This window comes from Zonotrichia albicollis, chromosome 4 (genome assembly GCF_047830755.1).
Source record: "Zonotrichia albicollis isolate bZonAlb1 chromosome 4, bZonAlb1.hap1, whole genome shotgun sequence".
In the NCBI taxonomy this organism is placed as follows: Eukaryota; Metazoa; Chordata; class Aves; order Passeriformes; family Passerellidae; genus Zonotrichia; species Zonotrichia albicollis.
Window position 1 is genome coordinate 5,149,173 of NC_133822.1, and position 19,193 is coordinate 5,168,365.

The window sequence follows — 19,193 nt, forward strand, 5'->3', positions numbered from 1 at the left end:
GAGAATCAACCCCATAATCTGAGTATTATCCTTATCTTCACCACAAGACTTAAGAAGGGAAATTCTAGAACAAAATTCTCATTTTCTAAACGTACCTGCAGGCGTGAGTTGGCTGGGGGGTGGAATTCAGGCAGTGATGTGAGAACCAGCTGCCTTGGCTTCAAGATAAACCAAGAAGAGATTAGGTTAAAGGACAAACAAAAGAGCATCCCCCCGTTCTCTGGAGCCAGAGCTCCACAATAGCCATTGTGTTCCTTCAATAAGCACTGGCTGCTTTTTCATAATTACTTTTTAAAGGAAATCACAGCTTATCATCATATAGGGATGTAATATCTTCATAAGCCAATTCTACAGAATTGTAATAATTCAGATTTTATTGAATTAAAAATCATGTTTGGGGTTTACAGCATTGTGTTTGGGTTATTGTTGTTATGAAAAGTCAGGAATAGACTCCAAGTGGTGCCTTGGCTGCCAAAGCCAGGTGCCCAGTTCTCCCTCTGGAGGCCTTTCGAGGGATTTTCCTCTGTCAGGTCAGGGAAACTGAGGTACTTGGACTTCTGCAAGTGTAATTTAAAGCTTTGAGCCAAATTAATTGTATAGCACAAACTGCATCCTCTGGACTGTTTTCTTGGAAAATCTTTTAAATAAAGATCCTGACTGCCTGACCAGTGAGGTTTCACTGTGCTTTTTGTGAAGAAAATACAATTTTTGCTGGAGAATCAAACTTAAGTTTCCCCCCAGGAAATCAACCCTGAAGTATAGTATAAAATATTCTCTCCTCATCAGACCACTGCTTAATATTTCTCCCTTTTCCAGGAGGTGTAGCTAACCAGTAGGTGAAGTGGCTCATATTTTATGAAACCTGTAGATTTCATCTGGTGGAAAGATACTTTGTAAAGGTTTTTTTAAATATTTTTTTTCTTTTCTCTCTGTAAACTACAGTCAGTTCAAAAAAATGAAATCATTCCCTTTCTAGGTTGAGAAATAATATTTGATCTGTTCCAACTGATAAAGAGCACTTTCTACATATGGGGTTGTGTGGTGTTAATTGACTGTTGCCAGGTAAAGCTGCCTGTTGTTGCTCCCTTGTTTGAGCTTGATTTGCTTCTTGGAGTGCCGTTTTTCAATGATATGAAACAAAGGATGGCTCAAAACAAAACTTTTCTGAAAGTAAACTTGATAGAACTGTGGGGCAGTAAATCCATTTCTCTTACTGCTGGTGAACTGGGGGACTGTAACCTCAAAGCATCTTCATATTGAATTTTTTAACCTGGATTTCTGTGAAAATATTGTTCTTTTGTTGTTTTTTTTGTTCCAGATGGCCGCACAGATCCGATTTTGGATGACGTAGGCGATGCCTTCAAGCTTATGGGGGTTAACCTGCATGAGCTGGAAGATTACATCCACAATATTGAACCTGTCACTTTTGCACATCAAATCCCTTCGTTCCCTGTCAGCAAGAACAATGTCCTCCAGTTCCCCCAGCTGGGAAGTAAGGATGCAGAGGAGAGGAAGGAGTACATCCCTGATTACCTGCCACCTATTGTCTCCTCTCAGGAAGGTGGGAAATCCTTTGCTTTCACTTCTGGTGTGTCTGGGTGTTTGTGGGCATCCCCCAGCAGCTCCAGCTTGTGGCTTGTGGGGTTTCACCAAAGCAGGGTTGCCAAACAGGTAGCAGTGCTGTGACAAGTTTGTTCACTGTTTTTACTTTCCTTCCAGATTAACTTGTGCCAAAAAATTCACTGTGTTATGTCATGTTTCAATGGTGCATTCTAAATTTTGAGTTTTCAGATGACAATAGGAATAAATGCTTAGCATTACTTTTTATATATTACTTTCCCCTTCATGCATCCTTCAAGGGCTTCTGTAATTTGGTAAAGATAGAAGAAGGAAGGCTGGTGAGACTGGCACAGCATTTCCTGCTCCTGATAGCTGTTTCTCCTTACTTGTAACAAATTTCACCAAAAAACCCAAACCCAACCAAACAGAAAGACCTAATTTTCCAAATAAAATGAATTCACCTTTAAGATATGTTAATAAGAGTATTTTAGAGGCATTGCACTGCCTTTTAAGTCTCTTTGCTAATGTTGATTAGGATTTCATCATCACTGTTCCAGCTGCTCCTTCCCTTTCTTGTCCCACAGAGGGAAAGGTTGAGGAAACAGTGAAACCAGCTATACAAGTGCTATGAGATGCAGTTGACCTGAAAATTTTAACTGTGGCAGTGGAAAAAGCATACTTGTTTTCTCTATTTTTCAGCTAGATGAGACTTGATTGCTAATAAGATAAACCTTTAAGAAACACGACCTAGTCTGACTTGCCCTTTGAATAGTGAACAGCACACAAATGTACTTTGTGTGGAAATAAATATATGTAAGACTATGGGTATAAAAGTTCCAGACAGACAAACTTAATTTTCCAAAAGAGTGTAATGAGCAGGTGCAACCTGCACTAGATACTTAATTTAAAATTTTTTGGGGACAGAAGGGATATCATGCTCTATTGTGCATATTGCTCTTTTTTAAGAGCTAAGGGTTCAAATTCTGCTTGGTGAAATAGGTGTAAAAACTCTGCCCATGTGAGGATGAACATTAGAAAAATCACCTTGTTGGGCAAAGAAGTCCATTGCTGTGCTACAAGTGTGACAAGGGGCAGTATCCCAGTGATTTGGCAAGCTGTAGGAAGTGAATGTTCAGGTTTTCTTGCATCATGTTCAGCTGAAGATGCAGTTGCTGTGTGCTGCAGTCAGAGCAAGTGAAATTGTGGTCAGGAACAGGGATCTGAGGAGCAGGTGCTGGGTTTGGTGTGTTCTGAACAAATATGGTCATTCCAGTAACAAGGTGAGGACTTTTTCATCCTGGTGAGTATTTCTGAGGCTTGATGGACTTTTAATTTTCTGTTTCCTTTAGTTGTTTTTTATAGATCAATAGCATTTCAATGTTTCTTGCTTTAATACAAGCCAGGAAATTAAACTGCTGTTCAAAACAGAAATACTTTCTTAAATTGGTAAGGAGATACTAAATTCTCACCCTTGTGAAGTTTGTTAAAAGTGTTGTTTTAAAAATCTAACAATACACTCTCTCAAACCAGGAAGAGGCAAACAAAATGCAAATATTATATGTGTAGACAGCATATATAAAAGAAAAGTACTGAGGAAGAAGACTTTGAGAGGTGAATGAGGATTTTAGCTGCCCTGTTCTGGCTGCTTGCTTTAGCCTGGTTCTTCAGGAGGTAAACAAACACCATTCTGTCAGAGAAATCCTGAATCTTTGAAGTGTAATAAGTTGCCCAGCAGTGTTGTAGTTGTTTTAGGTTTTTTTCCCTGGGAAAATCATACTTTGAAATATGCAAGAAAAGTCAAATCCAGCAAGGCTCAAAGCAGCTGCAGACAAATATCTGAGCTTGGGGAGGGAGGGAGGAGAGTTACAGACTCAGCCTGGCAATGCACAACGTACAAAGAGAGGCTAAAAATTGAAATGGGGACAGTTGGGCTTTTTCTTTTTTTTCTGTATGTAACTTTTTATACTCTTTCTCTTGCAAGTTAGATCCAGGAGTTAGATTTTAGCAGTCCTTATAAATAATGTATGAATCCTTTTAACACCTGAAGCAAGAAGATATTATTTCCAAAGTTGGATGAGAACCAGGAAAACTTCTGATGCCTAAGGGTAGTGTATCAGAGGACCTATAGACACACACAACTTGAAAAAATGAATAAAATATATTTTTAATGGAAATTTAAAGGAAGCATTAAATACAGTTCCTGAATGCAGATTTGTTATAGTTGATTTAAATATTTACAGTTGAGAACATTTTAATTTTGAATTAAGTGTTTTCTGAAAATGGAGTTTGTACTCTGTGGTTTATTTTTGAAAGGGATGAGGTGGATCATAAAACTTCTGTATATGTTTTGTTCTATATTATTCCAAGTAAAATTTGGGAGAAAACTTACTTTTGGACATTAAAGGAATGCGTGGTAAAAATACTGAAGAATTGCAGAAGCCATTTAAATACGTTGCAATATTTTATAGTGTACAAAAAAAACCTGAGGCTGCTCAGATTGTTCAGTCCAAAATATTTGAGTTGCTTTGAACAGGCAATAATTAGAGATGGAAGAAGGCTTTGTGCACATTAAAGTGTGTGATGTAAATCTTTCAGTGACTTTAAGGAATCATCAGCAGGACTCCTTATGTCCTGTTTTATATCAAAGCCTAGAGCTCAGCTCAGTTATGAGTATTTATTTATTATTAGGGTTTAGAAATTATAAGTGCTGATATATTTTAGCAATAACGTAGCCATGACTTTTAGTAAGAAAAAGCTCTATTTTCAGTACTGTTAATTTAAAAACCAAACCAAAGCAATGTTCAGTCTGCACCACGACCAGTAGGTGTTGCTGCCCTCCTTCCCAAAAGTCCTTCAGCTCTGCACATGTAACCAACTTCTTATTTCCACTGACTCCAGAGCTGGTGGTGGTTCAGGCTGTGCAGAGATGTCTTAGTTCTCATTGCCAGAGAATCCATAGGAGCAGAAAGCCCTTCCAGCCTGAGAGGAGCCATCTCCTTCATTGTGTTTAGCAGTAAGGAATTCTGATAGAACTCTCAGTGATTCCTGAACTTGTGTGGGAAGGGGAGAAAGGCAAATAAGTTTTCAATATCCATAATTTGTGTAGGTCAGAAGTTCAGTTCAGTGATTACAGGTTTTGTTCCAAGAAAGCAGAAAATGCTTTCTTGCCTTAAATATGGAGTGCAAGCCCTAACCAAATGCTTGAGCTGTGAGGATCTGCATATATAATTCTATATATTATAAAACAATCTGACTCAGTATTGCCATGGAAAATGTTGGGTTTTTAGCAGTATTTTTACAAAGGACACTGAAGGGATAATTTTCTGCCAATGTATCATGATGTTTGCTGTCTGCCTATTTTTAATTAGTCTCCTTTTTGTTTGTGAGTTAGTTTAGCACTGTTGTCACTAAAATGTCATGGTAAACTTGTAAGACAGATTAAAAAAGGAGAAAAAAATAAATTAGTTACAAAACATGATGGTCATGCTTTATTTCTTGTGCTTTAATGCAAGAGAACATACATTTTGCAATAATAAATCAACTTCATAGAATTTGTTGATTGCATTTGAAGCAAAACAGTATGTGTGCTGAAACTAGGCCAGCCGAGAAAGCCCAGATACTTCTCCACAGCTAATAATAATTACTGTTACATTTTGTGATAATGTTGAGAGGCCTGAGTCCTGATATTGTAAGAACATGTACCATTCTCCATGATTAAAACAAAGAAAAGTGAGGTGTGAATCCTGCATCTACCACAGGATCCTTATTTTTAATCATCCTGGAATTAATCTCTACCAGTTCTTGCTGCCTCTTGTTATCACTTCATTTTAAAAACATAATAATAATTTATTTTTTTTTAAATAATCACTTTATGTCACCTTTTTTTTTGTGACTTTTTGAAGTCACAGGCAATCCATCCCTGCTTCTCTGTTGGAGAACTGTAGAAAACACATTGTGTGTGCAGTGCTGTTCACAGTCTGTGGTATTTGCATTACACCCTCATTCCTCTCTCACACTCCAGTTGTGCTGGTGCATGTGAGCAGGATATGAGGGAGAAGACAGGACAGGCTCTTCCACTAGTTCAGATATTTTGTGGGGAGAAGTGTAGATTTTAGAGAGTCAGATTTTCTCTGCAGTTCCAGCTGCATTTTTTTTCTGTCCTCTGCTTCATCCCACTGCACTCCCACTCCTCAAGGTTCAGCTCCTTTCCCTTGAAAACGATCTGGGAACAAATGTAATTTTTACCAGGCATTAAATTTTGTTGTCTTTCATTCCTGGTAATGTGTGCTCAAGAGTGGCATTGTATTTCTGATCATTGAGTCAGGACAAGTTCTTGGCACAGTTTACAAATTCAGATTTATTTGTAGCCTTTTCTGTCAGAGCATTTTATTTGCCTGTCAGATCAAAGCCTAAAATTGCTGATCTTCTTACAGTCCTGCCTTTTCCCCTTCTTTGCTGCTGATGTGATGTTAGGACCTGTTACCTACCAAAACCTGATGCTTCCAGCCACCTGGAAGCATGGAAACCCAGCTGTCAAATTGCAGCTCATCTCAGCACATCTCCAGTTTGTTTTTTTCATGCCATGGTAGCTAATCTCAAAGACATTGAGATTAGCAATCTGCAAATCTCATTGGAATTGATGAGAATTGGAGGTGCTGGCGAAGCAAGGTGCTAAACAAAAGAACACATTTTTGTATTTAGGTTCTACCAGTGCTAGAATTGTATAAAGCATTAAGTATCAGGGTGACAGAAAGCATTAGTCTTAAGCTCCAGTGGGAAATAGATCAGAACTTAAAAACTGTCACTGTCCCTTCAGGGTGGCAGTGCTTTCTGTGGCCGTGGGCCAGAAGGGAATGTAGCAAACCATGGATCTCACACCGGGGTGATTTCAGTCTCTGGTTTCTCCAAGGGTTAAACAAAGTCAATCCCTCTTTGTAAATCAGACTGTGATGGGCTTTTAAAGGGATCCTGTGGTATCCACTTTGCCATTTTGGTAGCACAGGTCTTGCTGGTGTCATTTTTTGACCTTTCTGCCTTTCCCCAGCTCTAGTTTAACCCCACTCACCCTCATTCTAGCAGCTGCACCAGTGATTCTAAAGCTGCAATGATCTTTTCAACAGAGCTTTTCCAGTATAGTTGGTTAGCAAACCACCACTCCTCAACAAAATTTAACTTTTCAAGCACTCTGAAAAGTTAAAGCGCTACCAGAGGGTGAAGATTTTGCTCCTGGTTGCTGGTACTCACAGGCATCCTTTACCTGTGTGTGCAGTGAGTCAGACTCTGATTGCTTTTGTGAGGAGAGATCCTCACGTCTGCAGCAGCCCAGCAAGGAAGGAGCAACAGGAGAAAAAGACAAAATGAGAAAAGCAGCCGAGCTTGAGATGCAGCCAGAAGAAAGGCATTGGGAAAGAGCCAATAGGAGAGGCAGGTTTCAAAGGAAAAAAGGAAAATACGAGACAGGAACAAAAAAAAGTGTGCAGAAAATGTGCCTGGTTTAAATCTTGCCATTAGACAGAAAAATAATTTTTCTGCAAGGCGTGCTGATAAAGCTGTAGTTGGGAGCACAACTGTATCTCTGCCTTTTCTTAAGAAGTTGTACCATAATTGAAAGCAGAATTTCCAGTGAAATCCTGCAAAAAAGGATTTAATGAAGTTTGTTTTTTTTTAAAATGTGGAGTTAAGTAGATTTTTACAGGAGAGCTTCTTTAATTTGCAGCACTTGGAGAAAAAAAAAATCCACAATGTAATAAGTGCCACAGTAAAACTTTTTCTGTGGCAGGAACTAACTCACATAGCTGGGATCTGGAGACGGACACTTGCACTATTTTATATGGTCTAGGAGTCTGGTACCTAACTTGTAATAATTCATGTCTTTGGAAAAAACGCCCAAAACTCCTGCTATTTTTTAAGAAACTTAATGGCAGCTGGAAGTGGGGAATGGAGGACATGGATTAAATTTTTTTTTTTTAATTGTAGGAGAGGCTTGTGATGAATTTTCATGTTTTTGTTTGTTGGGGTCTTTTAAGTGCTTTATCCTTCAAAATAAATAAACCAGGTGGAACCTGGTTATACATGAAGAAACAAATCAGAAAATGAATTTTATAAAGATGCTGCCTCCGTTGTTTTACAAGTAATGGCAAGGAGTTAGTAAAACTAACTAAAAAAATTCAGCATTGTGAAAATTTATTTGTTTAGTTTCTTAAGCTATCTAGTTTTATTTGCTGCATATAGCAATTGAAATGAAGCTAATGTGACTTCAAGGGGATATCATCCTTTTAAAACCTTCTCACAAAGATTTTTCTGTTTTTCAGACCTGTTTAGATAACTTACAAGTTAGTGATTCTTAAGGATTCAGAAATAAAAACTGAAAAACACAGAAGTTGCCTGATAAAAGGCAGCCTTTTGCAGTAAATTATTTACATGGAATGGGAATGAAAGTCATGGATCCTTTCACTGCATTGTGATGTGCAAATTGCAATTTTGGTTCGAATAAAACTGGAGGAGAAAATGGGACTTTGTGATAAAAGCATTCTATTGTCTTGTGTATTTTGAACAGAAATGCTGTCATGATTTTAATTTCCTACTGATCCTTTTTCAGCAAAACTTTTGTCACTTGTCTTGACTCGTCACGTCAGATCAGTTTTTTCCCTTTTCTGACAATGTGTGACTTTGTTTAGTGCCTGTGTTGCTTCCTGCACTGTCTACTGCAGCTGTGCTCGAGGATTTTATTTCAGCTGGATCATCAGACACCTTTGTGCCTTTGGAAGCATAAGTTTCAAATTAGGTTATCATCTGATAGCTGGGTGTTACTGTTCTTGGGCCTTTCAGACTTCCCCTAACTGCTCTGAGTGTTTTTGGGGACTTGAGGGAAGAGAGTAGGAAATGGAAAGTCTGCCTGATTCTTTAAGCAGGATAAAAGAGAAGCACAACTGGCCTATTTTAAGGGCTGACCACGTAACTTTATTATTTTTCAGTGTTTTCAGTTCATGCAGCAATGTTTCCTATTTTTCTTTAATCAAATGCTTTTTTTTTCTTTCTCTGTCTTCTGCCACCAAGGATGCTTTAACTTAATGAACGTGTTAGTGATTGCTAACAATTCCTGGCACTTTAAAAACAAATAAAAATCAATTTAGCTGCTGGGAGCAAAGCCACAAATTTGATCTTTACCTCCCTGTGTGGGAATTTGTGCCAAACTTCTGGAGAATCATCTCAGCCCAAGCAAGCCGTAATTTTGTACAAGGATGTAGAAGTAGAACATGTTGGTTGAGACCTCCTACGTGTGTCTGATTTTGAGACATGTGGCCTTAAGCAATGCCAGCATCCTCCTGCTGCTTATTTAAGCCATGGTGGCTTTTACATGGACACAGGGAATGGTTCACACCTGGAATTCAGGAGCTGTTATTCTGAATAACACAACTGCCCAAGAACTGTTGCTTGCACAGTAACGTTTCTCAGTTTAACATTTCTGAAGTGACTAAAATGTTTCTTACCTCCTGTGAAAAATATCCATTCTTGGAGCTGTTTGGGAGCAGATACTGCTTGGTGTTCTGTGCACATTTTCAAGCATAGCTGAGCCTAACCTTGATCTCAGCATCAGAAAAAACATTGTCTAGACAAAGATCACGAGTGGATTACAGGACCCTCTATCTCTCTTGCATTAATCAGGAGAATGACTCATTATAAGCTTCTGCATGTGGTACAGTCCAGGTTAAGTCTAAGGAATTCTCCCTCCTAATTTTTAAAATTATGACTAAGAAAGCTCATTTGAATTATTTGTCTTTTGCCACACACAGATAAGCACTTTAACTTTACCATACAGCTCTTGACTTTAGTGTCTTCTTAGTATTAGGGTTGGAAGGGACCTTAGAGATCATCTTCTTCCAGTCTTCACCTTTGGTACATGCTCCTGTTTTCTGCAGCTCTCAGCTAAAGAGAATGCTAGTGACTGGGTAAGTCATTAGGAAGGGATAACTCATTTTTGTGTCTAGGCAATTCCAGTTAATTCTGGAAAACTTGGAGAAATGCAAAGTTGGATGGATAATAGGGAGAGTTCAAATGCAGAGGCATTTGGAGACATGACCCTGGTTCATGCAGCCAGATGTTTGGATAATTAAAGTTCATCTTAGCTGTGTTTTTTCAGAATCTTTCATTTTCGTAATTGCACTCATTAGAAACATTAATGGTATTCTGATGACTTGACAAGACAGTATTTCTCTGTATTACTCTAGTTTGGATTCTGTTTCTTTGAACAGCATGACTGGGTAAAATGTAACCCTGTGTGCATGTTGTGTATAAATGTGCATTGTTTGGGTGGGTTAAGCAAAGCCTACCATGGCATACCTGTGTTTTTGAGGAGCACTGTTAAACTTGAGCAGGGCTGGATCTGGCTTGTACTTAGCCCAAGGCTGGAAAACAGTGGGTCTTCAGGTGGTAACACAGTAAGTCACAAATTTCTCTGACTTGGTTTGAGATTAATTTTTTGGTGATGGTTATAAGCGATGACGCCACGCTGCCAGGGGTGGTGTTTTGTATGGAGAGATAAACTGAATTTCAGCTCTGTGTGTGTGTGTGTTTGAAAGAGGTCGATAACAACTTAAATGGCCTTTCTTCTGGCCACTTTTCAATCTGCAACATTCTGCTTAATTTATTTTCTTTGGTGAACTTGTTTGCCCTCTGCATTCTCACTGTTGATGTCTGCTGCTTTCCCATTCCAAAGGGTTGTGTTAAAGGAAGGCTCTGTGTTTCATGTGTATTCCTACAGTTGGGATGGAGCATATTTTTCTTCAAACGTTATGAGCTCTTTTCCCTGAGGGAAGGAGGATGGTACAGATTCTGGGTGTCTGAGCAGTGCAGCTTAACAGATTGGCCAAATAATCCATCCTGAACTGGAGAGTGAATAATTTTAATACCCCTTATCTTGCATAGATTTTTATGGATATTCATCTCAGCAAACGAACTTTGCATTTCTAAATATTTAGAGCAGCATGTTGGTTCAGGCACAGCATATTTGAATCTTAATATTCTCAGAGTTTCTCCACGTTTCTCTGGGTTTCTGTGCATGTGGGACTTGAGTTCCAGGCTTATTTAAACACATATTTTACACTGGTGTGTGTACAATGCTAATTACGTCTGACAGTCACAACTGGGAATAGCAAGGAGGAAATAATAGTTCTTGACCAATCACTAAAACACAGGAAGTCCTGGTGCCATAGGAAGGGAGAGAAACTCACTTCTCATTTCCTTTGGAGTCCAGTGTGTTCAGATTAACTTTAAAGGGAGCTGAGGTGCAGCTCTGAGGATTTAGGCTTCAATCGTGTGCTCCCTTCGTGTGGAGCCGGCTCAGCAGGCAGCAGCCAGGAGAGCTCTCACAGCTCAGCTGCTGGGGATCCTATTGCAAATTAAATATGAAACAAGGATGCATTGGGTTTTGCATGGGAAACTTTTTAGCACAGTCACTCATGAGGCTTTCTCTCTGCTCTGAGTATTTTGAATCACAGTACTGCTGGAGGTGATAGCTTATTTGTAATCTTTCAGAAATAACTTGTTTCTTTTGCTGTTTTAAAGAAAATCGATGATTTTTTACCGTAGAGTTTTAGTTTTCTCTATTACAGGCTTTACCATGTTCAGAAAAGCAAAGTTTACATTCAGTTACTTTTTATTGGGGTGTGTATAAAATATTCTAAAAATATTTTTGATGTGATCAAAACATGTACATATGTTCTTTGGGGTCTTTTAATATAAAAGGTACAGTTAAATAGAATATCTTTGGGCATGGATCTTGAGTAGGGATATTTTGGGGTGGATTTTAAGAAGCTTTAAAATTACAAGGGAAAAATATTTTTGAATTTTGGTGAGATTTAGCCATTTGTTTATCCTCCTGTAGCATCAGACCTTAACTTTTGTTTCCAAAGTCCTTAAAACCATGATATTAAATCAAACTGGTTGTGATGAGCTGAAAAAACAAAGTGGAATTTCATTATCATGGTGTGGCTGTATAGTTCAGTTACACTTACAAACTCCAGCATGTGAAGGGTTTGTCACAATATTGCATGTATTGACACAATTCAGGATGTTTTTAGGACTCTTGGGAAAGTAACCTTTGCGTGAATTAAAAAGTGATAAGTATCTTAATGCTGATATTGCAAACAACAAACTTCCCTCAGATGAGCTGATTTTCACAGAGAACAGTTTTTAGTTCGTATCTGTTTAAAATTTCCAGTGATTCAGGCTGAAAAACTGAGTTTCCACAAAACCTCAGTTTTAGGAGCAGCACATCTATTTAGGGAGAATTTCCTTCACACAGATATTGCTGCTGACGTGAGCTCACCAAGCTGAACTCCTTGCACGTATGTTTGGATGTCTCCCATCACATCTCCTACATCTCCTGGTGGAATGTCACATGGATGGGATGCCTGGGTACAGCTGTGGTCCTAAAATCTAGCCCAGCTGGCTGGCCAAAGGCAAATTGTTCCCACTGGTGTGGAAAGTGAAGAATGCCAGATGAAACTGGAGGTTGAATTTTGCAGTATTGATGATCCATACACCGTGTGTGTGGGATGTCTCCTGTGCCCTGCTGTTGTGGGCTAAGATTTTCCTAGGTCACAGGCTAAGCCAAGCAGGGCTGCTGCAGGACTCCTAACAGGAGGCATCCAAGGCAATCCAGAGAAGCAGGAAGCTGTTGATTAATAGATGGCAGTCTATAAGAGGCTCGGTCTGCTGCCGAGCCTGGCATATTTCAAATGAGATGAAAAATTAAGTCCTTGCCACTTGTGGTGATTAAAGCCTCGGTGGCTCACTTTTCAAGAGCAGCATGTGAACCCTGCTGGCATGGATCCAGTTGGGTTATAGAGTTCTGCCAACCTAAATGCCCCAAGCAGTTTCAAATTCGTGGAGCAGAAACAGCTCAGTGCTGTTCTGTGCCGCCAAGTAGCCGCCACATCCTCCCACCACAATTCCTGAATTCCAGCAGCAATTGAAGGGATGCTGTGCTAAAGGCAGTCCCATTCACTGAAAACATCCAGCAAGCCTCTATTTATTTTTTTCAGGGTAAATCCAGCACTGCATATGTGTTTTCTAATTTGGTGTTAGACCTGTGTATGTGAATGATGATAAATAAGTGCAAGGTTATTTAACAACAGGGAGTAGAGCCCATCCTGGTGTCAAATGTGTGTTTGCAGAAGAAAAAACCATGTTTGATCCAAAGGTGCTGCCATGACAGTGAAGAAACTGAGGCAAATAGAAATGTTTATTTTTTAATCTCAATAATTTTCTTTCTTTCTCTCTCTCTCTCTTTCTTTCTCTTTCTTTCTCTTTCTCTTTTTCTCTTTCTCTCTTTCTCTCTCTCTCTTTCTTTCTCTTTCTCTTTTTCTCTTTCCCTCTCTTTCTTCTCTTTCTTCTCTTCTCTTTCTTCTCTTTCTTTTCTCTTATATATAAGTTCTGATTCTGTGCATAATATAGAGAGTAATGTCCATGTGGTGTTTTTAGCAGCCAGTGTACAGAAAAGGTGTGGATTCATAGAATAATTAAATGCAAAGAGCCAAGCAGAGGGACAGGATAACTGGTTACAATCTGCTGTGAAAGAAAGGTGTGAGATGTGGGAAGGTGATGCTGAGAGCCACCAGAAGAATGCATGTTGGGGTTAAATAACTCCCAGTAGGATTTTTATAAAATGGAATTGTTCTTATCAGCCCCTGGTGGAACGGCCAAGGCTTGTGCTGCTCTCAGACTCCAGTGTTACACATGGGCTTGTGCTGTGCAGTAGCTTTGGCCTTATCTAAATGGAAAACCCTTTCCAGCTTGAGAACAACTTAGCAACTTTTTAATATCAAAAAGAGCACATTATGCACAACACATGTACAAGACTCAAAGGAACATGTATGCTGCCTAAAGTTTTTGGAGCTGGCGTGTGTGTGTGCTAATCTCCTGAGAGTTCATTGCTCCAAGCTTTTATCGGGAGCAAAGGGAGGCAGAGCTGAAGACTTCTGTGCACTGCCACTCCATCTGAAAGAACCAGCTCCTTTTTCCTTAGTTCAAGGCAAAGAAGTGTGTGTACATCGTTCCTATCAATGCAGTCACAGGACTCTGACTTCCTTTTTAAGTGGAAATAAATGAAAGTATTCTCACTCTCTATTGTTAAGTGGCGGAGGAGCTTTCTGCTCCAGTCTCATTGTCTTAGATCTGTTTCTCAGTGCAGCACATCTTTGCATTAAGCTGTTATTACCTTTTCATGTCATTTGGAAGAGATGAAATATACTGGTAGTGTCTCAAGGGGAAGACTCTAGATACTGGTTTTCTGAGGAAAAGCTTAGATGTGGATTAAAAACCTGCTTGCTTTTTTGCTTGTCTCAAGCTGGCTGCAGCTCAGACTCCTTGGAGTTACTGCAGCCTCTCCATGTCCAGTTTTGCAGTTTCTGTGCTGCCTTAATTGGTGGAAGTTTGGCTTTCCCAGATAATCTTTTCTGAAAGGACAAGCGAGCTCCAGAGGGAGAGATCCCAGCAATAAGTTGTGTCCACTTAGTATCAATTTAACAGGGGGAGAAGAGGACAGTGATCAGGTAACACCTAAACACTATTCTCCAGAATTAGATGGCTTTGTTTCCTTCTCTGCATTTGTTGTCCCAGCATCCTGCAGAGGTCAGGGTTGCTTTTTGAGCAGCTGCATTGGTGCCATTGTCTCTGTGAAGGGTAGGTCATTCCTTTCTGTTTAATTAGAAAGGAGCTGTAACCTTGTCATTTTAATGAGCCAAAGCTTTGTTAAACCTGGAACCTTTCCTGGTCAGGGGTACATGGTACATGAACATATCTAAGGCAGTTCAGTCTCTGTAAGAAAGTCTGTGAGGAGACTTGCTTCCTCATGCAGAGAGACAGATTCCTAATTACCACAGAGCTGACAAAGAATGACATTTGGCAAAAATCCAGAGCAATATTCAGCCTCATTGCCTCCTGCTGCAGAGTGAGGCACCTGAGCTCTCCTGTCATCACACCTTTTGATGTAATTTAAGGAAAGTTAGAGATATAAGTGGAGATTTTCAAGATTTTTTCCCTCATACTTCTATTAGAGAGGATATTATTGATATACTTATCAAGAATTTATATTTCTTTAATGCTCTCTGTATTGAGCCACCTACCTACCTTCACTGTGCTGTATCAAAGCTGCAACTTTTATTCTGCAAAACCCCAGTAATTCCTCTCCAGTTTTTATTTTGCCTTTTATGTTCATGTCTCATTTACAACAAAATATGTGTTCTTTAAATAACAACAGCATAATCTGGTTACATATGGCAGAGGAAATAATACAGATGAAAATCTAGGCTTTGCCTAGTCTGAGTCCATGTAGCATCATATATTGCTATATGTTATGTGGTATAAATTGCACTGCGCATGTGGAATATTTCAAATTATTATATATATATAATTAATAAAGTATTAACCATTTTTGAAAATTTAGGAGCACTAAAATATTAGTAATGTTTAATTCATTTTAATTAAAACTAATTTAATGTGATAATTTCTAAGTTTACTTGAAATTGCTTACTGTCACTCAAAAAGAAAACAAAGGAACATCTATCCAGAGGGAGGGATTACTTGCTGTCAGAATGGAAACTTCAGGAGGGAAGCCGAGAGGAGCCAGATGAGCACATGCAAGGAAAATTAAATGTTTCAGGACAGTCTGAGCAGTGGAGATCAGGTAACTGCACTCGTGGTGTATCTCCTTGGAGGTGCTATTAGCAGTTCCTCTGCAGTGATCTCTGCTGAAGAACAAGAGCTTGGTGTGTGATAAATGTGGCACAGTTTGGAGCACAAGGTCCAGGGGTTTGCTCCTGGGAGACAAAAACAAGAGAGACACCACAGTGGAGCCACAGAGGGGTTGTAGCAGGTGCTAGAGTTTGGGGAAAAGGAAAATAACTGAAGCACTAATCCACCCTGTGCAGTTGAACCAGAGCATCAGGGCAGTGTCAGTGCCCTTATTGCAGCTCTGGGAACGGCACAGCAGCACATCTGTCCCCAGCTGCACCCTGATCAGTTTGGGGTGCCAAGGACGTGGTGGTGCTGGGTGACAGGAGATGAGAGAGCCTTGGAGAGCCAAGCTCTTCCCACAGACTTGTTACAGTCGTGCATGTCAGGATGGCTGCTTGGACCTCGTTATTCAGAGGCTACATCCACATTTATTGCTCATTTTCCTTTCTGGATCACCTAAGGAAGAGCAGGAATCTGCTGAGAAGCAGAATGCATCAGCCCAGGTGGAATGTCATGCGAAAGGGCTGCTAGCTGAGCAAGAATTTAGGATACTGGGACAACACTCAGTTTAAATGGGTTTGCAGATGTCCTTTCTCCCTGCAAAACAAGGGATTTGGTCAGTGTTAGAGTCTGTTAATGAGCCATTTGCACAGATAATCTCTGTTCCACTGTTTTTTCTCTCATTGATCATTTAGATATGCTGGAAAATTAGATGTTTTCCTCTTCCCTCTTAAAACTCAATCAGATGAGGTTAGGTGTTTTCCAAAAACACAGCTGTGGTTTTTTTCACCCTAGTTGTTATATCTGATTTGCTGCTTAATGCAAATTCAGTGATCATATTTGTTCATTCTTATACCCTGAGTTTTAACATCAGTGTTTTAACAGTAATATTTTACAAATCACTGCAGAAAGGTGTAAGGTTGCACTCTTATTTTCAGAGGAATTTCCAACTTGAAAGTGTGGTGAGCTTTTTATGAGCTAGAAAATCCCAAGGTGTAAAAGCCCAAAAGGTCTCTATCACTCTTCTCCCTTCAGATACCACACGTGCAAAAATTTTGCAGCATCGTTCCAAGCCTCAAGTTGAGAGAAGTTCATGACTTTAGGCTATTGGACATGGAATTTTCAGACAGCTGCAAGTTCTGCTATTTTTAAACCCTTCTTCACATACAACAAAAGGCCTGGTTATTATGCACAATGACATATTCAATAAACTTTGATTTAAAACATTTTTTTCTATTTTAGCTGCATTTAGGTAATAAAAAAAAGAATGTGGGGGAAATATTTTGTGAACTCGAATAGCTTAAGTTTTGTGGTAATTTTCTCCCAGAAATTCAGCTTCTAAATGAATTCCAGGCATAAGATGTTGTATTTCTAATAGATACAGTTGTCTTTGGGTTTTTTCCTCTGAGAAATACAAATGTTTGAGGCATGATTTAAAGTGGGAATAGCATCAGAGCCTTCACTGTTGTGACACTGTGTAATTTGGTAGAGTTAAACCATTCAGGGAGATGAAATAGATTCAGTGGAGCTGTCAGATAGGATCTCACAGCCTTTCTGTTTAAATGTGCTTTACTCCTAATGCAAAGAGAGCACTCTATATGTGCCTGTGATATTAATGAAATGGACTGAAGAGACTAAATACTGTTGGTGCTCAGTGAGTTTTGGTTTCTCTATTATGTTTTTGTAAACTTCATGTGTTCTTTACCCTGTTTCATGGATTACTTGTGCAACTGGGATGTTTAGGGGCTTTTTATTTTTTCCTCCCTTAAAGTCCAGTCTTTTTTCCATCATTTTGGAATTTTTTATTTTCCTAAGCTTCTTCCAGTTTGTGTGCCATTTTCCCATTTGGAAGTGGAACCTGGTTTTGACAAACAGTTCTATACTGTTTCCGTGCTTTGTTGTCGATATTCTAATACTGACTGACCTAAATGCTATGGTCAAATGTGCTCTGCCTTTTTTCTGCCAGAGCCTTTTACCAGTACACTTCTCACTCCTAAGTATTCCATTATTCTATTCCTAATAAACAAATTTCTTGAACTACACTAAATATCTTTGTCCTGCATGCCAAGATCAGCTTACATTGTTCTAAGCATGGTATTTTATTTATACATCTGTTTCTCAGAGCTGTCATTTTCTGTGAACGTTTGTGCCACGTTTGCAGTGTGACACTTTCTGACAAGTTCCATTCAGTGGGATCACCCTTGTTTTTGGAATATGCCACAATAAAACAATGCCTAAATGAGTCTTTCAGTTCCTTCCTAGCTCTCCCCACTTGTTCATTACCACTTGCCTGCTTTCTTTCAGCATGTTTAATTTTTTGTCCAAGACTTTTCAAGTAAGATTTTGTGATACTGTCAGATGTTGAACTTTAAAGCTTCTATTATGGTTTCCAGTTATCTATTATTTTTTTTTAGTTCTTTCAGAACAATCTGAAAATTGATCAAGTTTGGTTTTTTTTTTGTCTAATCTTGTAGTGGGTTTTTTTTCTTAATACATCCTAATCTGTTGTGGGTAGAAGTGGTAGTTGTTAGGGTCATTCTTTTGAAGTGTGACTATATTCTGGACTTACTGATAGTAGTAATTAGATACATGTAATAACAAGTAGCTTTAGTAATTAGCTCCTGATAGAGACAGCACAATAGTTTGAGACATTAATTGTCTCAAACAGAAAGACAAAATGAACCAGATGCTCTTTGTTTCAGTATTAAAGGAATGTTTCGGGCTCTGTACATATTTCTTGGGTTTGGGATACACATGTGTTACCAACTGGCTGTTCATAATTCTTAAATTTGGTAGCAGTGGTTAAAATCTCCAGCTACTGAGACTGAATAAAAGGTGAAACAAAAATAAAATATGTTGGTTTTATATCACTGAAAAGGCTTTTCTTCTCTACAAGTTTTATTACAGAACTGTAAAGGTATTAATAAGTGAGCAGAAGCAGTTTTCTCCTGAAAAGGGAAACTGTTCAAGAAGTTCTGAAAAGTCAGCACAAGGTGCAGAGAAAGAAGGAGGCTTCAAGTGTTTGCAGTTTGTATTTCCATCCCTGTTTGCTGCTGGGGAAGCTTGCCTGGATTTGTACTTGGGACCAGCTGTGTGTGGCTGTAACCCATGGCTGCCCTTACATGGAAATATTTTTCTCAAAAGTTCTTGCTAAAGAATAAAAAGAAAATAATTTTCAGTCTATTTTCGTTAGAATTTAATTTTATTTCCCTCGTTTGTGTTTGTCTGAAATGGTAAAAGAGTTTTCCTTGCAGAGCTGGACAGTGCAGGAGTCTTTGGCTGTTAGTTTTTCTGTCTGGTTTTACACCCAAACTCGATGGCTGCTGTGGCTCAGGTCTGAGAAGTTTGACTGTTAACCTTTCCTTAACATGAAAAAAGTTTCGGCATGGATGTTGACACTGTTGCATCAGTGCTAACTGCATTTTTAAAAAATCAAACAACAGATTTACTATTATATCCTATTATTTTCCCCTATTAAATGTGCTTATCTTGGCTTACATACTCCTTATCCTTTCAGTAAGATTCATCAGTTTCCTTAGTAAAGCCTGATGTGAGATACTGAGGATACAAGGAACAAAACTAACAAGGAAGAATAGCTGAAAATGCTGAAATGTCGTTTTTACTGGAACTAAAATGTTACAGCAGCAGATGGTTTTGTTGTTTTCTTGTTGTTTTGTTTTTGATTGGGCTTTTTTAATGAACATCTGGCTTAATTTTTATAAAGAACTTTTGTGCAGATGGGTAGAAGGAAAGAAAAATGTGACGACTTTGCCAGTGGAGCAGTGTATTTAATCACCTTATCAGGTCCTAGAGGAGCTTTCTGAGGCTTGGGTAGTAAGAATGCAAAAAGCTGGATGTGTCCTGCAAAGATTGATTTCTCTCCTGGTGCTGATGAT

At 39.0% G+C, this 19,193-nt stretch overlaps 1 protein-coding gene across 1 annotated transcript in view; it reads left to right on the forward strand.

Moving 5' to 3' along the window:
- Positions 1–19,193, forward strand: part of TAF3 (TATA-box binding protein associated factor 3) — a 114,788-nt gene that overhangs the window by 9,148 nt on the left and 86,447 nt on the right. Inside the window, exon 2 of the mRNA XM_074538717.1 lies at positions 1,319–1,561. Coding sequence (XP_074394818.1) covers positions 1,319–1,561 — 243 coding nt within the window. The remainder of the gene's footprint in view (positions 1–1,318; positions 1,562–19,193) is intronic.